The sequence below is a fragment of the Lotus japonicus genome, chromosome 6 (assembly GCF_012489685.1).
Source record: "Lotus japonicus ecotype B-129 chromosome 6, LjGifu_v1.2".
NCBI lineage: Eukaryota > Viridiplantae > Streptophyta > Magnoliopsida > Fabales > Fabaceae > Lotus > Lotus japonicus.
Genome location: NC_080046.1, coordinates 59,601,238 through 59,623,567, shown reverse-complemented (window position 1 = coordinate 59,623,567; position 22,330 = coordinate 59,601,238). Strand labels below are relative to the sequence as shown.

Sequence of the window (22,330 nt, the reverse complement as noted above, 5' to 3'; positions counted from 1 at the left end):
TTTTAGAACCAATATAACTATATAACTACTAGTACTAGGACAGTTTAAATTTGCTATGGACAAATAAATACATATTTGTGAGACACATGGAGGGCCATTATTCACTTGGTTTTTGCGTCAGCTTGGCACCAAGGCTTGATAACATCAATGGCCTGCATCCTTCTCAACATCAATTGCCTCCAACATTTTTATTTTTCATGCGTGTTTGAATATCAGTTTAGTTTAACGTGAATGAAGTTTTATTAATATATGTGTTTAGATATTATTTAAGTGCAATGTGAATAGACTTATGTAAATATTTAGCATTTTTCTCATTCACACCACCTTCCTTCTATAATGAAATCTTTCAACTAGATGAAATACCATCAACTAGTTGGTGAAAAATTAATATCAATTTAATTTAGCATGAAAATTCAGAATATATTATCATAGCATAAAGAAAACCTTGTGTTTGTTAGAAAAAACAAGAGATTGCGTCATAAAGAAAATTACAACATACACTCGCTGGTCACTATTATAAGTAAAAGTTTGCTTTTAGATTCATTCAATAAATGATGTATGTGACCATTTTAATGACCACATACATCATTTATTGAATGAATCTAAAAAGCTAACTTTTGCTTATAATAGTGATCGGAGGGTGTAGTATATATGAAAATGAAATTAATTTTGTTACTATTCTCACACCATTCTTTTATCATCCAAATCTATTGCACTTATGTTTCTGGGAACCAATTACATACTGCAGAGTGCAGACATAGAGTGCATAATACTAATTATACATTATGCAATTATAAGTGCGAAAAAATACTAAAAGAAGATGGTATGAGAATGTAAATGGATAGCACCAAAATTAATGCAATATGAAAATGATTTTATATCAATGATGAGTTTTAATAGAAAGCATCTGGAATATTACATGAAAGATTCCATGTTAGTTGATTACTAGGCGACACTATGTGTCATCTTCGCTACTAGCACCATTAGATTATACTTGTTCATTTACTTGGGATGTCACTCACACTTAACTAATTACATCAATAAAAAACAAAACAAAACAATAAAAACCAATATTACAAGAACAAAGAAAAGGAAGACCACATTAAACTCAGAAACTACATAGCTCGAAGGTGATTTGAAACTCTATCTCCTTCTATATCTCACCGGGTAAGCTACTCTTGACTCTCCTCTCTCCAATTCTTTAATTAGTAAGTGGTACCAATTAAGCCAAAGAAACACAATATTTGATTGTTTCTTTTATTTTATTTTACCTTTTCTTCATTTTCTTTTCATCCCTTTCTATTCTTTTCTTTTTTGATTGTTGTGTATAACTTGATATATTCTTCATTGTCATGAAAGATAATGCATGAGAAATAATAAGATAGTGTATATATGCATGTTCCTATAATAAGAATATTTGAACAGAGGTATTCTCTTAGTTAATTGTTAGTTTGTGGCTGTGCATAAAATCACGAGAAACAATTTAGCTTGTTAGGAATTTGGATTTCGCAGAGTACATGCATTCATGACATTCTTTGACTGTTCAGGTTGGATATGGAAAATACTCATCAGCAAAAATGAATGTAAATTAAGGGGTTGTCTAAATGATCCTAGGTCAAAAATGGGTTAAATCACCAAAGTCTAGGTATTTCAATGTAATTATTACATTTGTCTTTAAAAAAAATCCAACCCATATTACATGTGTCATCATAGAATCCAACTCATTTCATTATTCATTTTATTCTTCAAATTAATTTATTAAATAATTTATTTATACTTTGAACCCATCAATTAGAATAAATTACACAAAGAACCTCTTTTTCTTAAAAAAAAAAATCAAGAACCCTAATCTCCAATTTTGAATATTCTGTTTCAATTTAGTATAAAAATCTCACCGTTCCCACCATTGATAATCACTAAAGCGGAAAATGCAAGAATAATAAAGTTACAAGTTATAATCAAAAAAAAAAGTTACAAGTTGTTCTTAAGAAGCAAAAACATGCATGCATATCTGGCACAAAATGTGGTGAAGGTGTAAAACAACAAGATGCATAATTCATATATCTGATTAACTTGACATGGATTCACATGAAAAGTCGACGGCGAATAAAACAACCAACTTGAAATATTGTTATTACAATAATTCAACCTGAAATTTCCGGTGATTATCAATGGGACTTTTGTTCCTAAATTGAAACAGACATTCAAAATTGGGAATTAGAGTTCTTAATTTTTTTTTTGGAAAAGAGGTTTCTTAGTAGGTTTTCTTAATTGAAAGGTTCAAGTATAAATAAATTATTTAATAAAATGAATTTGATGAAAAAAAATGAAATGAGTTGGATTCTATAATAACACATGTAACATGAGTTGAAATTTTTTAATGACATATGTAATAATATCATTGGACCACTTAGGCTTGGGTGATATAACCCATTTTTTACCTAGGGTCATTTAGATAACCCCGTAAATTAAATACATAATTTAAACTAAATACATAATTAAAATGGAGTATCTTTTTTGGCAAAAAGATACATCGAATAGAGCATAGGCCATAGAGGTAATTGATTTGAACGAACATAAATTAAGGTGGGATGTATTTAATTTAAAATGCACGCTTCATGTTTATTTTATTTTATTTTGATACATGCATGCTTCATGTTTAAATTGAGATAATGATGACAACTCACATTCACATAAGTAAACTATAAACCATTGAAAGCTTGAATCATAATCTTTGCATTAGGGTATTGTAAGAGATAAGATAATACTCTCCGTTCCACAAAAACTATTGTTTTAGTCACTCTTTAATTTTTGTAAAAAATTTGTTGTTTTAGAAAACTCATACTTAATTATTGTAGCAGAGAAAAGGAAAATAAGTCAATAGTGGGCATGAACCAGAAATTCAGTGTAAACAAACACTTTAAATTTGTTGAATACTTGAATGATGAATGAAAGACGATAGATCGGTTGAACTTGATGGGAAGAATAGTCTCCACTCTCCAGGGACTACTACTTTTTATTCCAATAAATACCAAGGTAATTAATGTTAACTAGTAGTGTAGTCAAAAACTAAAAAAGAGTTTTTCAAAGTATAGCTTTTGAAATTATTAATACATTAAAATGCTGTTATTACTTGTCAAAAGTTTTTTTTAAAAACTTGTCAAAAGTTTGATATTTTTATTAATTAATCAATGTCTTTAAGTCACTAACTACCAAGACTCATAGCTAAATTACTCCATAAAAAATATAATTATCTTTATATAATTAATTAGGTTTGAAAGTTTTTAATTTATCAATGCTTTTAAAATGTGTTTTTATTGTTCCGAGTGATAGCTCAAGTAGTAAGAACTAGTGGACGTATGGGTTGAGGTTGGGGAAGTCCAGGGAATCAATCATTGAAGAAAGTAATTTATCTTTCTGATGTAAAAAAAATGTGTTTTTATTTGTCAAATTAATTTTAAAATTTAAAGGGTTTTTTTTTCTTTTTCTAAAGCATAATTATACAAATGAGGTGAATGTCATGATGTACAACCCTCCTGATAAGGGGTCCAAAAACTAGCAACGTCGGAAACAACCCAACCTAAGAAGAAAGAACAACAAACCAAAAAAGGATCGAGAAAAAAGCCAAAAACGCCCAAAGCTTATAGACAAAACCCCGAGGCAAAAACCAACCACCCTCTAAGACCCCGAAAAACCAAAGGAACACCCAAACCCCAAACTTTCCTAAGGAGAACTGCGTGCATTGATCTGATCAGCAACCTGAAAGAGGGCAACATCATCGGTGTAGTCGTAAACCATGCCTAAATGTTTCCCCATCAGGATAACACTTCTTGCCCTATAGCTAGAACACCACACAACTCCGACAACTCCACCGGCAACAACATCAACTCTCTCCCGGCTGGCTTCGCATCACCGACTACCATTGTCTCAACTCTCTAGTCTCGCTTCATGGCCTTTTTTTTAATTTCCACCTTTAACAGCTATTTTGGGCTTACATCTAGTTCTAGAGGTTTTCACGGCAAAGGAAGGAGAGGCAATAAGCCCCTCTCTACACACCCAGAATCATGAAAGATCCCCAAAACAAACTTGATAGATTTTATTCCTTTTCATACACCAACCATACATCATTTTTAGAAGTTAAAATTGGTAGATGATTTATTATCATACCCTAGTTCTATGTTTTGGACCCATGATTAGTCTTATAACTTTTGGTTATATAGTTATATATTGGTTAAAAAAATGTAGCAACACAAAAATTAAAAAAAGAATATTAATTTTATTTGAGGGCATCACTGTATAGGGAGAGAGAGAGAGAGAGAGAGAGAGAGAGAGAGAGAGAGCAGAGCAGTGCACAGCTCCGAAATAGGAGGGGCCGAAAATTTGTATGTGTTCGTTGGATGTCGTAGATCTGGGTACGTGTTTCTCTTCTCCTTTCTTCTTCTTCTCAATTTTCAGTTTTCAAGCACTCTCTCTATTCCTCTGCTTCTCTCTTTCTCCCTCCCTCTCTAGCTTGTGCTTTTGTTTTGTTTTCTTTCCCTTTCCCTTCTTCTTTTGAATTTTTGGCGACCCTTTTGGTTTCTTTCATTTCATCTTCAGCTCAATGATGCTTTTAACTCTGCCTTAGCCTCAAGTTTGTGTTTTTAGGATTTTACTTCAACTTTTCTGCTTACCCCATATAGAAAGTTTCATGCTTTGTTCTGGAACATGGGGCATTATTCTGAAAGATGTAAAGTTTTTAAATTCTGTGGTCACTGGAGGGTTTTTGTGTTGTGGGTCTAGAACCCCAAGTGCTACTACTAGTTTATTTTTTTTCTTTTTTATGTTAAGTGGTTGGTTTATTACAATTATTTCATTGTTTGAAGGATTGAAGCATAAATTGAGGGTGTTACCTGATGTTAGGCATTAATGTTATGAAAAAAAATTCAACTTCTAACACTGTTTCTTAATTTGACCATGTCACTTGTTCCATCAGGCGAATGAGTCTTTGTGAAATTGTGATTACTAAGTACAAGGGAAAATCAACCAAATTTGGGGCTACTTTGCTAGGGAAAGGGTGATTTGCGTAAATTGTTTCGGCTTCTTTTTTCGTGTATTCTCCATTTCTAGCAATATTAGTATGTATTCTGCAATAGTACAAATGGTTATTTAGTCATTGCAGAAGTTGAATAGTATTTGCGGGGGGCTGTTATAGATTCTTTGCTACTGTGTAGGGAAATATTCGAGTCCAAAATTCTTGCTGGTACTTGCTAGTCCTTGATCATGTGTTTGGATATGAAATTCAATTCAACTTTCTATGGCACTGCATTAAAGTTAAGTTATGTCTTCGTCGAGTCCTATTTGCAGAAAATTGTAAAGTACTTCAAAAGGACCTTATTGTAATAGGCCTTAGGTCTTAGGTCTTTGGAAGCTAAATGCCATTCCGTAAAGTTTCTGTACCCGAGTGCTCCCAAATATTGCGATTATTAAACAAAAATGTAAAAAAAGTTTGTTGAGGTTTGTATTGAGAGTACCAAATGGAAATGTTGTTAATGGTAATCTGGAAAGTTGATCAAGGGAGACCTGTATAGTGTACATGTTTGATCAAAATTTGAGTTGAACCAACGTGGATTAGGAGTTGGAATCAAAATATGCTAATTTTCTAATTCTTAAATAACTGTAGCAGTTTTGGAACTAGGAAAGTTCAAGGAAATTGCCCTTAAATGTATTCTTATCTCAACGAACCTATATGTTCATGTGTATTGTCCTTGTGTATGGTTATTCCCGCATTTCTTCATCAACCTCTTCTAATATGCAGTTAGGTTCGAGATGTTAGTAATAATTTCCATAATATATGATGTTCACTTTTATTTCGTTTTCTGTCAGATAATGACAAATGTATCATCCAAAAATTCAAAATGTTCCTAGTTCAACTTTAATTGGAAGCAATTCATTAGTTCATGGTCAGCACATAGATTGTGGTGACAGCACAATGGATCCTGGCAATGGTGGAAACAGTCTTAGCAACAACTCTAATCTCACTTCAAAACAACGTTTGCGGTGGACACATGAACTACATGAACGCTTTGTCGATGCTGTGGCTCAACTTGGTGGGCCTGATCGTGAGTATTTCTTCCCCCTTACTTTTGTTAACTGCAAATATTTCTTCTTCTTCTCTCACCCCAACTAATTATTCAGTAAAATGAGAATGCTAGGTTGTTTAGAAGATAAAAGAAAAGAAGAGCGTGCCCTGTTCTCATCAATTGTACATTTCTTACAGATTTGTCAGCTTATAAATTTTAAATCACTTGGAAAATTTTAATTATTTGCAATCTCTCTCTCTCTCTCTCTCTCTTCAGTGTATGTGCATGGGTCCTTATTTTCATGCAAAATTGTATCAGTTGCACGTTAGCTAATACTTATGTCTCGACTATATGTGATGTTGTATGAAGAAATTATCAAGCTTTTACACATGATTCCAAGACTTAGCATAAAAGTGTTTCAACTTTCAATCTCTATCCTTTTGCCTAGGTGCCACACCCAAAGGTGTCCTCAGAGTTATGGGTGTACAAGGCTTAACCATTTATCATGTCAAAAGTCACTTACAGGTAATCTGAAATTTAGGGCCTCTTAACTTGAAGTCCATTATTCTCTCATTCATTAGTATTTATTCATTCTACTTTTCTGTTTCATCCAGAAATACCGACTAGCAAAATATCTGCCTGACTCCTCTTCTGATGGTATGTCTATCTGGTTTTCATTTTTTGAAATGTTTATATAATATTTAGGGTTTATTGATTTCCAATAAACTTATTCAATTCACTTTGATTTGATCTGTTTGTTGATAACTTTTTAATTGTTCATAGAAGGAAAAAAAGCTGATAAGAAAGAAACAGGGGATATGCTTTCCAATCTAGATGGTTCATCGTGAGTATAGCTTCCCTTCTTGCATGCTGGTTTTTATTTTTATACAAGTTGATGGAAACTTATGATCAAAATATTTTATAGTTCTCTAGGCTTCAACCTTCTCATATGCTTTTAACATCCTCGAGTCATATTTACCCTAGTGTTAACAATATAGATTTTTTTGATGCGCTCAATGCATCAAAACTGTTATTGAGAAAAAAAAGTTTTTTGTATCCAAAGATTGTTTGATGAGTTCTGGATATGAATAGTTTAAGTTACTTGTCGGCTTGTCTGTCTTCAGTGGGATGCAGATTACAGAAGCACTAAAGCTTCAAATGGAGGTCCAGAAGCGACTACATGAACAATTGGAGGTACATTTTCCTTGTTGAACTGATCCAATGACTATATTGTACTAGCCGATTGTACTGTTTCTGATTTCTATTACATTTAATCATGTGAGATTTTGAGATGAAACGATGATATTAATCTAAATTCAGTAAATTGGTATTATCATAAAATCAATGCTAAAGTCTAGGTTTCATCATCCAAAGATGTATATCTTATGATGAGACTTAAATGGGTAATGTTGATACCAATTGAAAGTCTCAGTAATAACCTCTGCTTTAATAGCCCAAACCTTTGTTGCTTTGGAATTTCACTTGAATATACGTTGTATACTTCAAAGATTTTCAAATGCAAGCTTTTAAATAAAGGGGGAAGAATATAGATTTGCATGAATGCATTTGCAGGGCCATGTCAACATGATGTGTATCTGAAGAGTAGTAAATTAAACTAATTCTTACATAAGTTACGTGGTAGAAAGAAACTTTGTTTTAACAAGATGATGAGCACACTGGTCACTAAGCAATTGTTTTCCAATTTCTGAAAGTTGTATACTCTTGTCACAGAACCATGACTGTAGAGGAATATTCATGACCTATCTAAATTCCTTTGACTTATGGCATTCCAAAAGAATTCCTATCTTGTTTATAAATACAAATAAAACATGCATCATCTTTTATAGTTTCTCAATTTTGAATCAAGAAAAGTCAGAATCGACAGAATTGTGAATTGTAATTTCTATTGTGTTAATAGAACATGTATCCTCCTTTGTAGTTTCTCTCTTGTAATTACTTTTCAATGTGGAACAGGTGCAGAGGCAGCTACAATTAAGGATAGAAGCCCAGGGTAAATACTTGAAAAAGATAATTGAAGAGCAACAGCGGCTCAGCGGGGTTTTTTCAGAGGCACCTGCAGATGTGTGCCGAGAGCCTGATAACAAGACTGACCCTGCAACCCCAGACCCAGAAAAAGCTGCCAAACAACATGCTCCGGCGAAGAGTCTTTCAATTGAATCTTTTTCATCTCACCATGAACCAATGACACCAGATTCCGCTTGCCATGTCGGTTCCCCTGCTGACAGCCCGAAAGAGGAGAGATCAGCGAAGAAGCAACGAGTAAGCATGGATGGAGCATATTCTAAACCAGACATTGTGCTTCCACATCAGATACTCGAGTCAAGCATGCCATCATACCAGCAACCAACCACTGTTTTCCTTACTCAAGAGCACTTTGATTCTTCTTTGGGTATATCTACCAGAAGTGAGGAATTGGAGAAGATTGGTGGTAGCAATCTGTGATTTGGTGTGATGTGTAGGTTATGCACTAGGACTGATTCTATCTTCCTTTTAGTTTGTGCTATATGTATTTCTTAGTAGATGAAGGAACCTGCTCTTCATAGATTATTCCCAAGGTTTTTAGTTTTCAGTTCAATACTTGACTTAAACATTGAGCTTCTTATTACTTTTAGAGAACTTATTTTAATTGGGTTAATAGAAAGCATCTTTTCATCTGTTCGTTTTCTGAGCTGAGTTTTGTGGTGATGGTGCCACCTGTGGAATGGGATTGTGTAAGTTATTAGGAATCACATGTTCTTGGACTCTAGTAACATAACATTTCCTTCAGACTATATCAAAGGTGAAATATTTGCATAAATTACAATGGCAATGTGAATACAAGCATTTATGCCACTTGCTTCAATTTGAGTTTGTCACATCATCCATTACAATGGGTTTGAAATTCGAGAAAAGAAAAAGGAATTAATTGAGTCTCTTTGGAATTTGATGACGATTTTTCTACCTTTTATAAGATTTTGTTTGAGACAAGAGATATGGGTATTTATTTAACACATCTGACGCTCAGAATCGGACATCTAGAATATGAAGATTCCAAACTTGATGTTATAGAAACTCATGCCAATGATGAAATGTCTGCAAAACTGGATTAATTTGGCCAATTTCTCTAGAAATTGCCACAGGCTAGATTGTCTTTTTTTTAATAGGATAACTACTGAGTAGACTCATTCTTGAACTTCAAAATTTCTGCAAGTGACCCATTATGGGTGGTCCAATAACACACCAAATCTAGGATAAATTTTAATATCAACTTAAGTCGGGCTTTCACCTAACTCTAATGATTGTCCTTTCCTTCACAAAAATTTGTTTGCCTATATCTGGGACCTTTAACATTACCCGATGTCTCAAATGCTTAGTGTTTGGTATCAAGTAACTCTATCCAGCCACACAACATAACAAAGCACAATAAGTCCCCAGTGTGGATATAGCAACACCAGGCAGCAAGGTGAGTGATGAGTCACATTCGTGGCACTGGTGAATGCTGAGCCTGACAGAGAAACTAATATTTTGCACATGAGTATATTGGAAATTTCCTACAAACAAGCATAATTGAACTGGCTAAAAGCAGTAATGTAGTATAATTACATTGATGTTATAAGAACAAATGCAGTTAGATCGATAAACTATATCACAGTGACAATAGAAATCAAGAGGACTGGTTTCTTCTATGAGCAGATCCTTTCAAAATGCAAAGCCGCAGGCGTCGACTGAGGGACTCGAACTTCTCGAATCTTTCGGATTTAAGCTTCTTTAAAACTTTTTCAGCTTTCTTCTTCTTTTGATTCTTTCCATCTTCTTTTGGGTCTGACGATGATTCTTTCATACTTCCCCGAGGTGTCACAAATACCTTGACAGTAGTTTGATATCATATGCACATGAAGCATTAAACATCTATGTCAGTTTATGAAAATTAACGGAAAATATCATGGTTTAGGGTTTAGGGTTAAGCATGAGAAACACAGAAAGCATATATATCAACTTATTATCACATTAGCAGTACTTCATGTTAGGTCTTAGTATCTTCAACAAAGCAATAGATAAAAGATTATGGGCAGTGTGTGCATGTGGAGAGAGAGAGAGAGAGAGAGAGAGAGAGAGAGAGAGAGAGACCTCAGAACCATTATCATCATCCCTGAAATCTGGATAAGATTCTTCATCACAGAGACCTAAAGAAGAACATCTGCCCCAGCTTTCTCTAGTTGAGCCACTAAATGAGAAATAATCTTCAGTTACACAATTTTGCTCATCCTGTAGAATCATTAAAAGTCATTTTCAGGACATGTTTAAATCACTAATGCAGTTATGCAGCTGATAGCAAACAATTACTATGCAAAAACTACTTCTAGTAAACAAAAATCTTAAGAAACAAAAAAACGCAGCTGCATGTATACGCTGAAGCAGGTCAGCATAAGACATTTTATAGGCTTTACCATTTCGATTTTTTTTATGAAATATAACAATTACACAAAGAGCTGCTCGATCGATGTAGCCAACCCTACATAGTGGAAAAAAGCTTTGTTGTAGTACAAAAATTACTCAGTCAAAAAGTTAAACACCACTTGTACAGAATAGACTGAAATTGTTTTCCTCAACTTAGGTTTATGGTCCTTGTAAATGAAGATGCATACTGTGTGCTCAACAAATAATAATGCTTATTTAAGTATTGAATTTCTATAATACAGTATTAACATTTTATAAAACACATCTAGATGGTGTGATCATGAGGCATTAGTCTCATGACTGATGTATGATCCTAATTTCCTAAAATCAAATCACATATGATCTCATTCTAATCTCAACAGGCCCCTAGACCAAACCCAGAATCACTAAGGTTAATGAAAAGAGGTTAAGAAGCATGATACACTTGATGCACCGGATCAGCCTATAAGGTGCGATGCACCTGATCATAGCTGAGATAGATAGAGATAGATAGATAGAAACAGATAGAGAGAGGGAGAAGGAGGAGAGGACTAATTAACTTCCTAGCTGGCAAAGGTAGTAGGGAAAGCAAGTGGGTCGGGGATAACGAGAGTGAGAGTATAAGCAAGGAGTGAGGTGTGGCGGAATTTGGATTGGACTTGGGAGAAAGGAGCCTCTTGAATTGCTCATTTTCTTGCTGTTTATGTATTTAGTTAATGGAAAATGTTTTATTCACACCAAAAACCACTCCACCTTTAGACAGCGATATGAATAGAAGAGAGAAAGAGAGAGAAGTGAGAGATATGATGAGTGATGTCATGTGAAAAGAAGAGAGAGATAGGTAGAGGAAGTGGGTGAAAATGGGATGGAAGAGAGAGAGAGAGAGAAGGGTGTGAATATATTGAAGTTGTTAGTTAACTATAGTACTATACCCTGGACCTGTGACCAGATTATTCAAAACTATACAGCTAATACTACATAGGTTTCTTCTTCATTTCCTCTGTTCTTTCAGGTACCTATCAGACTCCAAATGACAACAATGCTGGTTTTGTCCAGTTCAAGACTTTGTGCCAGCCAAGACATCATAAATGGCCCAAAACTTAATAAAAATGACTGACATGCGTAAAAGTTTTGTAAGAGTAGGTAATTTAACTTATCTCCAAGTGCGCAATCTAGAGATTTTAAAAGTCATGAACAATCTTTTAAATTCAGAGACGGTACTTGATAAAATCACCTTTACATCTGCAGGCTCATCGTCATTGCCACGTGTTACTTCTACTCTATTCGGCTCCTGCATTACAAGCAACTAATGAATTAAACAGAACCAAGGTTTTAGAAGAAAATAACATTGAGAGATGGAAGAGCCATCATACTGCAGCAGTCACAGGAGCAACTTTTGAAAGGAGTTCAGTAACTGATGCAGTGGTCAAATTTGAACTGCTAGGATGAGCAGAAGATGAACTTGAAGCATCAGAAGTTGCAGACTGTAGACTAGAGAGTACCTTATATAATACATTCTGCCATGAAAGCAAGAGAAAATTAGTGTCTGTTATTAAGAATTTAAAATAACACCCACATAATAAAAGCTGAATCAAATGAACATATGCACATCTACATAAATATATTGCATTAATAAAAGTGAAATGGAAGGTAACATCTTAAATTTGTTTTACAGGTTTCAGGCAGTTGCTTTTTTTCCATTATGTTGATATATTATTGTCACTTAAAGCTTGCTGATGCGCTATTCTTTGAGTTCAGAAACTACAATCTGGGTATAAAGTATAAATTCAGGTCTATCTCTTGTAGATCCAGCTTCTCTTAAAGCGAAGATGGCATTTTAGTGGAATCATATGAATCATCAATATTGAACAGTGGCAGTGGTCATTGGGATAAGTATACTCCCCAAGTTACTTAGACTGTACTTACTCAAATAGGAAATCAAGACAGAATTCTAAATGCTAATTACCTTGTTCCCAGCAGAACCAACTTTTAAACTCCCCAAGTTGTAATAATTCTCAAGCTTAAAAGCTCTAGGAACCTTAGGAGGTCGGAGGACATTGTAGAAGAAAATGGAAACAGAATCAAAAAAGAACTGTGGTCGAGAGGAGTTGTGATCACCATTAAATTTTATGATACTTTTATCTCCCTACACAAATTTAGAGACTTGGTTAGATGTTTTGCTTATGTCAAGAATGTGCAAAACTGCAAATTACTAAAACTGCATTTGCTTAAAGGTTTGAAAGTATACCGCATATGATTCAGATATGAGATCAGAGTGGTGAGGCTGAACGAATTCGTCATCATTACCATGTCCAAATAAAACAGGAATGGATGTCTTCGGTGCAACCTGTAAGTTTTTAAGTTATTAATCTAAGAAAATCATGGAAAGGAAATAACCCAGTTAGCAATATTGTTTAGCAAATAACAGGAATACTTCGTTAGGGTCGAACTCTAGACCAATTAGTCATAGAGCTCTGATACCGTATCATGAAACAACAATCCAAAAAGTTTAGCTGGTGGGTGGAGATACATGAGTGTTTTTATATTATATTACTAACAATGTTATCATACTAAGTTTGTGTTTGGATTAACCTCATTTTTTTCAGAATCTCTCATCAAATTCTTCCTATGAGAATATTTCGAAAAAAAAAGAAGAAATTATCCTATAATTAACTAAATCCAAATGTGCAATAAGATTTCAAGGTGCAATAAGAGTAACTTTTACGTTAAGCTTGAGCGGCATTTTTCTATCACAAATTAAAAGAAAAACAAACTGCATAATGAAATCAATAAATCCATACCAGCAAACAGTTCAGGTTCATAATATCAAACTTCGCCTTCTTCAGAATAACCCGGCGCATGTATTGTACGGCCATTTTAACCTAATTGTAGACCAAATACAGCAAAATCTCAGATTTATTAACCAAAGTTTGAAATATCCAAATAATTAGAAAGGAAGAATGATTTCTTTAATTGATGAGTATTGTTCAAGGAGTAGAACTCATCTAAAGGGTTTCCCCTTTACACCAAGCAGTAGCTAGGTACAAACAAATTCTCCCAGAGGATGCATCTTCCTTCTACAATTTGACTATTTAATAGCTTCCCCTAACCACCATTCTAACTGTCGAACTTCCCTCCTAACTACTAACTGTCCTGTTTGTTTCGTCTAGTGTACACCCTCCATATTTTCCCCATCCTATTGCTTTTGTCCCTGTCAATAACTCCATCAACCAGCATTATTAATTAATGTAACCAGTTAATCCCTCCCTCCCCTCACCTCCCCTTATTCTCAAGAATATTAATTACTGATTAGTGCCAAAAAACGATAATAAATCTCTAACTTTCATAATTAAAAATTCCCAAATAAAAAAGGGATCCTAAAAGGTAAGAACCCTAAAACATGAGTAAGATCTTATTTAAATCTAACCTTAATGATGAAGAATAACTGATTCTTCATTCTCCGGGATTCCTTTTCCCATTTTAACAAAAAAATAAATAAATAAGATGAACTATGGTGTCCAATGCTCAGATTACCCAATAAAATATATCTATAAATCAAAAGAACCTCGCTAAAGCCTATTGAACAGGGTAATCAATTTTCAACGTCAATGCAAGTAGACAAGGATTTTTCACCCGAAATGAAAAAAATATTTCTGCCTGGCCTGCAAGAAGAACTACCTAGTGGCTAGTACAAAGCTAGAACAGTGTAAAAGCAAAATCATGTGTCAGCTATCCTAGATTGGCAATGAATGAATGAACACATATGTAAAATGTTAGTAAAGTAAACAAAAAATTAGAACCACTTAACCACTACCAGTAACACAACTAAACAGCATCCAACATGACGTATTTATAGCAATGCAATAACTAAATCTTTTACAACCTGAAAATTTTCAGATTGATTAAGCACCACCTGCAGAAGATATGGTGCAACACAGGTTCTTATAAACTACAAGAAAGTAGTGAGGGAACCATAGCAAGAATCAGAGATCCTACTTTCTTTTTAAATTCCGCATTTATTACAAAGGGGAGGGTGGAAAAGTCCTACATATACATATATATATATATATATATATATATATATATAGAGAGAGAGAGAGAGAGAGAGAGAGAATACTGTGAACTTTGGAAGTCGAATTTCATAGACATCTACGAGCTCCATCATCAAATCATATAAGTTTGAAAAGGCACTATCCAACACCATTCCAGCAATAGAAGGGTCTTCAGCTCCATAAAGAAGGCTACAGTATTCAAAAGCAGATTGAGAAGTCAATTAAACCAAGAGAGTCTCATATACAGGTGGCTTATTATTACATGTATATGGAACAGATGAGGGATACTTAAACACCCAGAGTTGAATACTTAGGTTTAGAGGCATATTTGGGGCCATATAAATTTTTAAATTCTATCTCATCTATTCAAAAGTATACATGTGTGCGAGTTATTTTTCTCTTCTCTTCAAAAGTCTCAAATTAAAAAGGAAAAGTTATCTCCTTTCATTGAGGAGCCTTTTTCACCCTTTTTTGTTTATGTACAATTAGCAACAGCATATAATAAGTATATAAAACTAGAACATAAACTCGTACTAAAAGCAATAACAATCAAACTAGTTGGTTGGAAGGATTAATACCTAGTAACAGCACCCATTGATCGTCCCCAGAGACTTATACGTGTTACTTGTTTGTTGCTTCTTAAATACGACACCACCATCTTGAGATCATCTTTCTGCCACACAAAGGAGTTTCTCATACATAAGTACATGTGCAAAAGAAAGAGGAAATATTAAACTTGAGAAAATTAAACAAATAAGCATGCAAGTTTATAAATGTGTTACATTGTTAGTTCATACAAGATATACTATGCAGAAACTGAAGAGGAAACTTACTTAGATGCACAAAAGATTCAATGCCAGAAATTAATTAAAGAAATAAGTATATGCATAAGAGGATATTTACTTCATGCCAACCAAGGCTAACATGGTCTCCATCAGATAAGCCTGAACCCGAGAAGTCAAGAGTAAAAACAGTAATATTCAATGGAAGAAGAATAGCAGCTGCTTCATTGGCATCCGCCCTACATCCACTGCATCATTGTTCATATACACACGTATCAAAAGAGAGAATAACAGAATGGAGGTGTCATTCTGAAAATCTAGAATCTTAAAAACTGATATTTATGATTGTAACTCGAATCATACAGAAGCTCTACTGAACAGCAATAGAAGCGTCCATTAAAATTGACATACCTATTTCCATGGCAATATACAACACATGGAAGAGGAACATCTCCAGGGAAAGGTGAAGGGAGATAATGACTACACTGCAAGGTATAGCCTCTTGCATTCTTGAGCTGCAAGGTTTTACAAAAAGGAAGACAATCCACTTTTCAGCAAACTGCTGTAAATTGTAATCATGAAATAACTTCTACAATTGGACAGTATAATTGCATCTAAAAAAAATGTCCATACTTGCCTCCAAATCCTGCCTTTGGTATTTTCTTCCTGCAAGGGTGAATTCTCGTTCCCATAGATACTGATCTGGATTATACTCAGCCCTGTGTATATGATAAAGTAGGTAACCGGAAACTGTAACTCAATTAACATACAAAGGATAACCAAGATTGAGCAATGGATATAGGGGCACTTAGTTATTAGCTTAGTTGAGTACAGGAAAACAATTTTCAGAAACAGAAGTACTTTAAGTCCATGGTTAGTTCTTCTAAGATGATTGAGGCATGTTCAGTTGAACACAATACAAGGTAAAGTGAATTTCAATAAAATCAAATGAAGAATATAATACCGCTCAAAAGCTACTTAATTTTCAAGTTGGGAATGCAAATAAACTAGGGCCAAACCCCCAGCCAGTACAGAAAAATGTAATACCTGGGAGGCCGAATAATGAAATTGACGAATTGCTCAATCATCTTGCTTCTAGATGAAGCTCATATGAGTTCCGCCTCATGTGATTACAAGTCGAGCAAAGTCCCTGAGAAGCTCAAAGTCTTTTCTCCCTCATCTCTCAAAACAAATGAAACCCCTCGAGCAGCACCTTAATCTCAAATCTTCCCAGGATAGGAAGATATTAATTAAGGGCAACCATTTCCAACACAATCTTTTAATGCCCTATTCCTGAAAGAAACAACAACACCTGGCTACTAAGAAGGTGACATTTTGAATCAATTACAGTGTCAATCCAAGATACCAAGAGCTTTTCGCATGTAAAAGGAAGCTAGAGCTAGCTGGTTCCAAATCACACACATACACAGAACAATAAAGTAAAAGCATTTCCAGATCCAAATGCCCCCAAAATTTTGCCAAAACAATATTGTAGCAAAGTTAAAGTAAGAAAAGAGAAACAATATTGTAGCAAATTTTAAGAAAAGTTAAAGTAAAGGCAGGGAAACAATGTTGTAGCAACTTCATTCAAGGTAAAACAATTTCAAGCTTGGGTTACATAGAACACATATATCCCATGAAATAGTTCCAAATGAGAAACAATAAAGGAAAAAAAAAATGTAGGAAATGGCAAAACTAATAAAAACAACAATGTGGGGCAGGCAAGAAAAAAAAGGGACAATAATTCCTTGTTAGGTGCCACATTGACATCTTTCATGAATGACAATGTGCATGCCCTCTGAATATGATTTTGGCAACAAGAGGAGGAAGAAACCATGGAAATAGAAAAAGAATAATGAAAAGAAACCAACTTTACCCGAATGGAGAAAAGGGTATGAGGAATACGACCCCAGAAGCAGAAACAAAATGCTTGTCTGAAGAAGAGTAGGCAAAGCTGAAAAGGAATTGAATGAAGAGAGTTTGTTATTGTTGGTTGTTTGTCCTTTGGATTCTACTGAGTCGGAGAAATCATAGGAGACAGGAAACAAGCAAAGGAAGGAGAAGATCCAGGACAGACACACACAACACCAGACTGGATCTTTCTTTCTGTTTTTGTTTGTTCCTAAGAATTTATGAACATGTGCTGTTCCTGTTATTCTGTTTTTTTTAGTTACATTCATTTCAGATTCCATAGTCTATACCCATTTTTGTATATGAGATTCTGTACCATTGATTCGACTCAAAGTTAACAACTTTGCATAGAGATGTTTTTCTATCCAATCAATATTTGCTGTATTAAGCTTTAACTGCGTAAAGGTTTGTAGAGGCATAACTTAAAGTAAGTAACCAATTCAATATTTAATTTGAGATATAGTGTACATAATTTAAAAATTGTAAGTGCGTACATAGCTGCCAAAAATTAATTTTGAATTACATTGATTTTTGTAAAATTAATTATGATTAAGTGAGTTGAATGTGAAATAATATTTTTTGGACATGTTTATTGTTTATGAGAAAGTATTTTTTCTAAAATAAGATTACATAGATATCTTTTATTTAAAAGGTGTAATTACCAAAATAAAATTTAATATATATAGGGGACGTTTCATATGAGAAAAATCAATTTTATGTGAGAATTGTAAGAATGATTTTCAGTTATTAGATTTAAATAAATGAATCAGATTAAATCACTCACGTGCCTTTCCTAATGTTCCCTTGCACGTTTTGAAACCTCCCTCACGTTCCTTTGTTCGGCTGTTCCTTTGCCCCTTCTGGAACTTAGTCCTAATTCTCCTACGTCACTTCTCCTTCTTCATCATGTTCGCTTGCATGGCGCCCTCCGCACATCCTCTACCTCCACCGCCCTCCATGGGACCTTCCATTGCTACCGTAACTTTTAGCTCCACCTCTGCAACAGCTCATCACCCTATATTATCACCATACTACCTAAAACATTCCACCACCACCACCAATACGCTCAACCACATAAAGCGTTGATATGGGAAATGAAGCTATCCAATTAGTTGAATTGTTGAAACACGAGGCCAGTTTTCAAATAATAAATTTCTCATTATGAATTGATTTTGGAAGCAAAATGTAATATTTTGCACTTTTGTAGATTGCTCATAACCCTTAATCAATACCATTGTGGGATTTTGAAATAGAATTTCAGTCTTTATGACCAAGGAGGAGGAAGGTAAGGGGAGTAAAAGCAACATGTAATACTTATCCACATGATTTACAGAAGCATGTATCTTTTTTTTCTTTGGAAACCTGAAGATCTGTACCAATCAGCAACCACTCAGCAGCATGAGTTCACTTCAATGAACATCTATGCTCTACACTAAGCTGGAAGTGAAGGGTTGAGATCCTGTACATTAAACTCAGCAATGCTTCATCTTGAATCTCCATGGAAACAATTCATAGCTGCCAAATTAAACAAATCTAACTAAAAGGCCTTTTGAATCATTTTCTGTCTTCCCTGTAGTATACTTTCCAAAATCATCAGCTCGGTAGCCTTAACCACCTAACTGAGGCGTTTTGAATCACTAAACAAAGCAATGATGCTTCCAACATTCTCTTTTAACCATCTATTTGTAAGTACACCCAGCACGGAAAATTTCAACTAACTAGCTACGTGGTTTTACTATGCCCTGAAGCTTCCACCCACCAAATCCTGCTGCAGCAAATGCCTGTAAGATATTGTGTTAGATACACATCTTCTCAGATAAATCTTTTTCAATTTATATTCTGAGTAAAAGTAAAAACTGAAAGGTTAAACCTATCTAGGCGAGTGTTTCCTAGTCCATTTTGGAGAACTTTTATGTGGTGGGAGGGAGAGGGAAAGAGTGTATAATGATGACACAAACTTCCAAACAATCGTGCAAATTATTCAAAGCCACTGCTCTAGCATTTAAAAGTAATGCTTTTGTGGATAATCATGCAGAAGATAGAAAATCCCAGTGTTGACCAAAAAAAAAAGAAGAAAATTCCAGTAGACCTAGATATTAGGGTTAAGACTAGCGTATAATGTATTGTTGGAACATTTTAACATCAAATTTTTTGTCAAGATAATGACACAATGTGATATTTTTCCGTGTTAGTTTCCTTTTAAGAGCTCAATTTAAAAGGTAAGCATGATGTGAACATAATTTAGTCATAAAAATATTGTTTGTCAGTTAAGTCTTATGAATTCCCTTTTTTGGGGTAAGTGTCAAGTAAGCTACTAGTTTAAGAAGCAACTTCATGGAAGCAATGGCAAACTGTCTAGGGTTACTCTTATAGGGTTTAAAACATAATACATCTAGGCTTGCAGTTTTATCAGATAGAGGGCAATAGAATGATGACCATGAGCAAAATGTATTCCCAGCCATGCCTTCCGTTACTGGAACTAAAGGTTTTAAACATAAAACATCTAGGCTTGCAGTTTTATCAGATAGAGGGTGATAGAATGATGAACATGAGCAAAATGTATTCCCTGCCATGCCTTCCGTTACCAGAACTAACCGTTTTACAAGGAAGTTGCAATACAGTTCCACCAAACCACATGCCAGTACTAGTGTGTAATGAGTAGGAAACTACTACTACCATAAGGTGATTCCCAGACCTTTATAGCATTAATGTTGCTAATATAATTTTGTTACTTATTTTCCAAACTACTAATCATCAAGAGAGTCACATAATACTGAAAAGAAAATATAAGCTGTCAAAAAGATGATAAAAAAATTACATGTTTCCCCCACTAAATATTCAAAACAGATTTTATGAACAATAAAGGATGCTTAATCATATAAAACATAAAAGCTAGACTTAATGGACATTAGCATTTCAAGCGTCAAGGCTAACTCTCCACAAGGCTTAAGGAATTAGGTGAAGGTAAAAAATGGCTTTATTACTGCTCTAATATGAACAATCTATTCTAGAAGAGAAAAGATTAAAAGAATCAAACAAAAAAATGTCTTTCATCATATTTGGATAAGGGCATATTTGGATTAACTTTGCAGTCAAAAAAGCTTTTCTTTTTTTACAACTTTCTCTTAGAGCTTTTGAAAAGAAAAGAAAAAAACAATTATTTATGTATAAATAATCTCTTCCAAACATGCTTAAGTCCAAAAATTTCAGTGTGATCCCTGGTGACTATGGTAGCAGAATAATTGAATCTCATACAACTGATACAAGTATAAACAGAGGTGATCATTAACATACAGCACACAGTATACAATGAGAGACAGTGAATTGACTTGAAAGAGAATATCACTTCATGCAGTAGTGCAAGGAAATAAAATGAAACCTCATCCCAAGATTTCCCAGCAGTCTCAAGCAGTGCGGCATTGCATGTCTTCAGTTCCACAGAGGCCCCAGAAAACATTGAGGCTGCCTCTTCCCACCCCCTATTATGTCCCATGCACCTGTATACCACCCACATGATTAAGATTCAAATACTTGCCTTATAGGGTGATCTTCAGGCAAGATTCAACTAACAATTAAGTTAAAAAATATGAATTTCAATTCAAGGTGTTGAGAAAGCTCAAACAATATCTCAAAAAGTTCAAAACAAATAGGGTGCGAAAAACTGGAACTACGAAATGTGACTTCACTGGTTTTCCATATTTGACCAGAACATCTTTTTTATCAATTGCAGCAAAATCAATCTGCAAATATAGCACTAGCTACATTATTTTTGTTTCCATAGGTTTCTTGTGTACTAGCACGGAAGAACTAAAAGACACATTCAAGTTCGACCTCCCACCTTCACACAGAGACAAAAGGAAAAAAATTAGAAACCAACTTAAAAGACTAGAATTGATAGATACTCACATGATAGTAAGTATGTCATCCCTTGAATATTTACAAATAATCTTTTGAAGGTGATCTGCTGTTTGACCATCCATGGCTGCAATTGAATAGAAACTAGAAACAAAATGAACCTCAGCTTCTAACAGTTCCTGAACTTCCTCCTGCATTATCTTGAGTGTCTCCTTAGTCCGCGTCGCATCACTACAACAACAGAAACCAAACACATAACCTCAAAGAATGAGTCATCAAAAACAGTTAACCCAATTCAATATCACAGATTCACAGAACAAACAATAAACACAGAATTCCCAAGTCCTAACCTACACAAGATAAGCTCAGGAATCCAACCCAATTGTTGAAGCTTACTAGAAACTTTCATAGCATCCTCTTTCCCTGACTTACTCAGAGGCCTGTCATGGTCTGCACACAAAAAAAAAAACCATTTTCCACTTAAACCTTAAAAATCACACAAAGCAAAAATCCACAGTTTCCATTCCAATTCCTCAAATGGGAACGTTCCAAACACAGTAAAGTTCGAGACTTTACATGAAAACGTTCAAAAGGGTAAATGCAGAAATTCCCAAATTGAAGGCTTACCGCGGAGAGAAGGGTTTCCCCATGAACTCTGAGCATGGCGAAGCAGAATGAGGCGGCGAGAGACGGAATCTGAGAAGGGATCTGCGACTTGGGTGTCCTGTTTCTGAATTAGCAGGGAAGATTTGGCGCGAAATTGGCTAGGGTTCCGAACGGTGCTCCGGCGAAGATGATGGTGAGGTGAAATGGAGGTGGTGCAGATAGCAGAGTGCATGTCAGACATACACACATTCATGTTAAGGCTCACAACAATTTCAGATACTGTTCTTGTCTTCAGTGTTGTGTGTGTTTTATGTATATATACCCTTCCATTGTGCTCTGTTCTTTTTCTTTCTTTCTTTCATCCCCTTTTAAACCACACAATATACTCAAATCAAGAGAAATCTAACTTTGATAAATGAGGTTTGTTGAGTTGATTTGGTATGAACGAATCACTTTTCTTTAGAAATTTGTGTCTCCTCAACTCTCGCTAGAGGATTGTGTTAGTGAGTGATCTATAAGTATCTTTATAAGCGACTTGTGGTCTCAAATGTGGTAGTGACCAAAACCGAACTCACTCAATTTACTGTAAAATGAATTCAACATGTGAGGCAATACTTGTATAAGTATG

At 34.6% G+C, this 22,330-nt stretch overlaps 3 protein-coding genes across 5 annotated transcripts; 1 reads left to right on the top strand and 2 right to left on the bottom strand.

The window, feature by feature from the left end:
* The first annotated feature begins 1,022 nt into the window (after positions 1-1,022).
* Positions 1,023-8,734, top strand: LOC130724529 (myb family transcription factor PHL7-like). 3 transcript variants are annotated; one of them, XM_057575770.1, is made up of 7 exons: positions 1,023-1,167; positions 5,863-6,098; positions 6,508-6,584; positions 6,674-6,716; positions 6,843-6,903; positions 7,184-7,253; positions 8,034-8,734. In XM_057575770.1, the coding sequence occupies exons 2-7, from the start codon at positions 5,873-5,875 to the stop codon at positions 8,520-8,522; spliced, it is 966 nt and encodes a 321-aa protein (XP_057431753.1). In that variant the 5' UTR covers positions 1,023-1,167; positions 5,863-5,872; the 3' UTR covers positions 8,523-8,734. The 3 variants fall into 3 exon arrangements, with proteins under 3 accessions (XP_057431753.1, XP_057431754.1, XP_057431752.1); XM_057575771.1 differs by lacking the exon at positions 1,023-1,167 and adding an exon at positions 4,248-4,412 and having other exon boundaries at positions 6,846-6,903; XM_057575769.1 differs by lacking the exon at positions 1,023-1,167 and adding an exon at positions 4,249-4,412.
* Positions 8,735-9,523: 789 nt separating this feature from the next.
* On the bottom strand, positions 9,524-17,513 carry LOC130726300 (uncharacterized). Its single transcript, XM_057577542.1, has 14 exons — positions 17,207-17,513; positions 16,378-16,623; positions 15,968-16,049; positions 15,742-15,845; positions 15,452-15,578; positions 15,127-15,221; positions 14,614-14,737; positions 13,298-13,378; positions 12,745-12,843; positions 12,463-12,642; positions 11,870-12,013; positions 11,731-11,787; positions 10,188-10,325; positions 9,524-9,924 (listed from the first exon to the last, which is right to left on the bottom strand). Exons 2-14 carry the CDS (start codon positions 16,416-16,418, stop codon positions 9,724-9,726), a joined length of 1,473 nt encoding a protein of 490 aa, XP_057433525.1. The 5' UTR covers positions 16,419-16,623; positions 17,207-17,513; the 3' UTR covers positions 9,524-9,723.
* A 962-nt stretch (positions 17,514-18,475) lies between these two features.
* LOC130726379 (uncharacterized protein At3g52155, chloroplastic) lies at positions 18,476-22,060 on the bottom strand. The gene is made up of 5 exons (XM_057577640.1): positions 21,724-22,060; positions 21,447-21,546; positions 21,148-21,327; positions 20,621-20,738; positions 18,476-19,022 (listed from the first exon to the last, which is right to left on the bottom strand). Exons 1-5 carry the CDS (start codon positions 21,953-21,955, stop codon positions 18,960-18,962), a joined length of 693 nt encoding a protein of 230 aa, XP_057433623.1. The 5' UTR covers positions 21,956-22,060; the 3' UTR covers positions 18,476-18,959.
* Positions 22,061-22,330: the final 270 nt, after the last annotated feature.

What these genes read in the sequence shown, in the direction of transcription:
- LOC130724529 (XM_057575770.1), top strand. Translation starts at nt 5,873, where the DNA reads ATGTATCATCCAAAAATTCAAAATGTTCCTAGTTCAACTTTAATTGGA. An exon ending in GCCTGACTCCTCTTCTGATG is followed by an intron (nt 6,717 to 6,842) that starts GTATGTCTATCT and finishes AATTGTTCATAG; the next exon opens with AAGGAAAAAAAGCTGATAAG. An exon ending in GACTACATGAACAATTGGAG is followed by an intron (nt 7,254 to 8,033) that starts GTACATTTTCCT and finishes AATGTGGAACAG; the next exon opens with GTGCAGAGGCAGCTACAATT.
- LOC130726300 (XM_057577542.1), bottom strand. Translation starts at nt 16,418, where the DNA reads ATGATTGAGCAATTCGTCAATTTCATTATTCGGCCTCCCAG. An exon ending in GTATATTGCCATGGAAATAG is followed by an intron (nt 15,579 to 15,741) that starts GTATGTCAATTT and finishes ACAATGATGCAG; the next exon opens with TGGATGTAGGGCGGATGCCA. An exon ending in TGAACCTGAACTGTTTGCTG is followed by an intron (nt 12,844 to 13,297) that starts GTATGGATTTAT and finishes AAAAACTTACAG; the next exon opens with GTTGCACCGAAGACATCCAT.
- LOC130726379 (XM_057577640.1), bottom strand. Translation starts at nt 21,955, where the DNA reads ATGAATGTGTGTATGTCTGACATGCACTCTGCTATCTGCACCACCTCC. An exon ending in CCTGAGCTTATCTTGTGTAG is followed by an intron (nt 21,328 to 21,446) that starts GTTAGGACTTGG and finishes CTGTTGTTGTAG; the next exon opens with TGATGCGACGCGGACTAAGG. An exon ending in CTGGGAAATCTTGGGATGAG is followed by an intron (nt 19,023 to 20,620) that starts GTTTCATTTTAT and finishes AATATCTTACAG; the next exon opens with GCATTTGCTGCAGCAGGATT.